This window comes from Aplysia californica, unplaced genomic scaffold (genome assembly GCF_000002075.1).
Source record: "Aplysia californica isolate F4 #8 unplaced genomic scaffold, AplCal3.0 scaffold00084, whole genome shotgun sequence".
In the NCBI taxonomy this organism is placed as follows: domain Eukaryota; kingdom Metazoa; phylum Mollusca; class Gastropoda; order Aplysiida; family Aplysiidae; genus Aplysia; species Aplysia californica.
In genome coordinates this window covers 1,369,071-1,371,458 of record NW_004797354.1, presented here as the reverse complement: position 1 = coordinate 1,371,458, position 2,388 = coordinate 1,369,071, and the positions used below count along the sequence as shown (strand labels likewise).

Sequence of the window (2,388 nt, the reverse complement as noted above, 5' to 3'; positions counted from 1 at the left end):
ACACACACACACACACACTCAGACACACATACAAACACACACACACACACACACGCACACACTCATATAATCTCACGCAATTGATGAAAGAAGGAATAACATATTAACAGAAAAAAAGAAAAAAGAAAAAAAGGCCATTGAGTGAAAGAAATCGATTTCCACTGTTCAACGTTCCCCAAAAAGCTGTACAGATTTCAGCTATTAACAGAACTGGTTCTGTAATGAGTCCATGACTTATTTTCACGGGTTGGAGAAAATGCTATTTGTTTGCAGACTTTCCTCGGCTCAATACTTCCTGGAAGTCAATTCATTTCTTACACTACCCCAGCACACTCAGCACTCGGCCGTCCACCTCACGTGAGCAACAGTTCACAGTGGCTGCTCGAAGAAGTTGTCAGTTAGGTTCTGACGTGAAAGGGGGCTATTTTGTCCAGTAGTTTCGTTTCTCTGTCAGGATATCGAGCCCAAGCCCGTTCAGGTTGGCACTCACACGAAGAATCGATGAACATCGCTTACTGTCATTACCATAATCAAACTTTGTCAATGACTAGGGGGAGAGGGGGGGGGAGGAGGAGGGACGGGGTTTCTTGACAATCAATATCATCACGTGTTAGACCCTTTGTGCTTTTGTATGCTTTTAAAAAACAAACTACACTGTGAAAAGAATATCCTATTGTAATTCAAAAAAAATAAAACAATCAAAGGTGTCCACCTCCACACGCCCAATTCGCTGTCGATAATACACGTTGCTTCTCAAGAGTAAAATAAATTTAGTTGTCATGTTTCTCAGCGCTTCCATTTTGTGTTGTTATTGAAAGTGCACTTTCTGTTTCTGTCTCTCTGTCTCTCTGTCTCTCTGGCTCTGCCCCTGTCCCTGTCTGTCTGTCTGTCTGTCTGCCTGTCTGTCTGTCTGTGTGTCTGCTTGTGGATTACACGGCTAAATTCCCCCTAAATGAATTGCGTGTGAGGAATAAGGAATGCACTCTATGCGCTTGCATGTTGTAGATGTGTGTTCAAATCTTACCTGAATGATACGCTTGACATAGCGCATTAATTTTTATTTTCCTACTGGGAACCACACCGTTAATCTCGTTCTGAAGCAGGTAGTCTCCGGAATATTCCAACTTCAAATATTGCTGATGTAAAATATTGCAATCAAATTTTAAGAAGCCTTCCTAAAAAGACGAATTGCCTTAAAAGCTACAATGCAAGAAAAAAATTGTTGATATAATATTTTACCTTAGTTTTGCCGTTGACAAAATAATCAGCGTGTGAAATATAATTATTCTTTTTCACGGGGTTCTGGATCTTGTGAAGGGTGGAGTTTGTATTCAGTATATAATATCATTATATTTTTCTACTGATAGGATTGTATTCATTTCGACCAGGGTTGGCCTTGGCAGGTGTGGTCTAAAGAAAAGTTTATATTGTTATTTCCTTATTTTATCTTCGCTATTTAAGATAATTCCACCTTTTCAAGACGATAGATGTTCTAATTAAATACATGTAGTACTGGTATTCTAAATTCATTTTGGGCGCTAACGTGGAAATTCTGTTCTTTGTGTGTGCGTGTGTGTGCCCGTGCGCGGGCGCGCACGTGTGAGTGTGTGTGTGTGTGTGTGTGTGTGTGTGTGTGTGTGTGTGTGTGTCTGTGTTTGTATGTGTATGTGTATGTGTAAATGTGCCATTGTGTGTTTGTATGTACGTGTGTGTATGTATGTGTTTGTGTTTGTGTTTGAGAATGTATATGTATGTGTGCGTGCGTGCGTGCCTGCCTGTGTGTGCCAGTGTGTGTGTGTGTGTGTGTGTGTGTGTGTGTGTGTGTGTGTGTGTGTGTGTTTGCGTGTGTCTGTTTGTATAAGTGTGAGTTTTTCTTTTGTTATGAATTGCTCTTAAATCTACTGACACTAATAAATCAAATTCATTGTTTTATAACACAATTTTTACAGATCAGTCTCTGGTCCTGCCACCAATTATCACCATGGCAACATCTAAAAGCCACGGCCCTTCGGAGGCTCACTTCCACCGTGACTCGGCAAACTTCGTGCCTCTCCGCCTCGGCCCTGTAAGCAGGTCCAAAACACAAGCAGATTCCCTCAAACTGCCGTCGATGTACTCCGGAAACGGAAGAAGACAAAATGGCACCACAGCAGGTGGTGCTTCCAGTTATCCCAGAATTATCGTGCGAGACCCGATGGGAAGGACTCTGGACACGTTTACGACCCTGCAGGAGGCGATCTACAGAGCGAGCTGGACAAGAAAAAAGATGAAAGGTAAAAATTAGTTTATTATCCTAGACAGACATATTCGCACTACATGTACCATAATTCTTATTATGATTAGTGTAACCATTATTATTATTATTATTATCATTATTATTATCATTGT

At 41.0% G+C, this 2,388-nt stretch overlaps 1 protein-coding gene across 1 annotated transcript in view; it reads left to right on the top strand.

Annotated features, from left to right (window-relative positions):
- Positions 1–1,946: 1,946 nt before the first annotated feature.
- Positions 1,947–2,388, top strand: part of LOC101855934 — a gene marked incomplete in the record, with an annotated part of 23,280 nt that continues 22,838 nt past the window's right edge. The window contains 1 exon segment of the mRNA XM_013080390.2: positions 1,947–2,273. Coding sequence (XP_012935844.2) covers positions 1,982–2,273 — 292 coding nt within the window.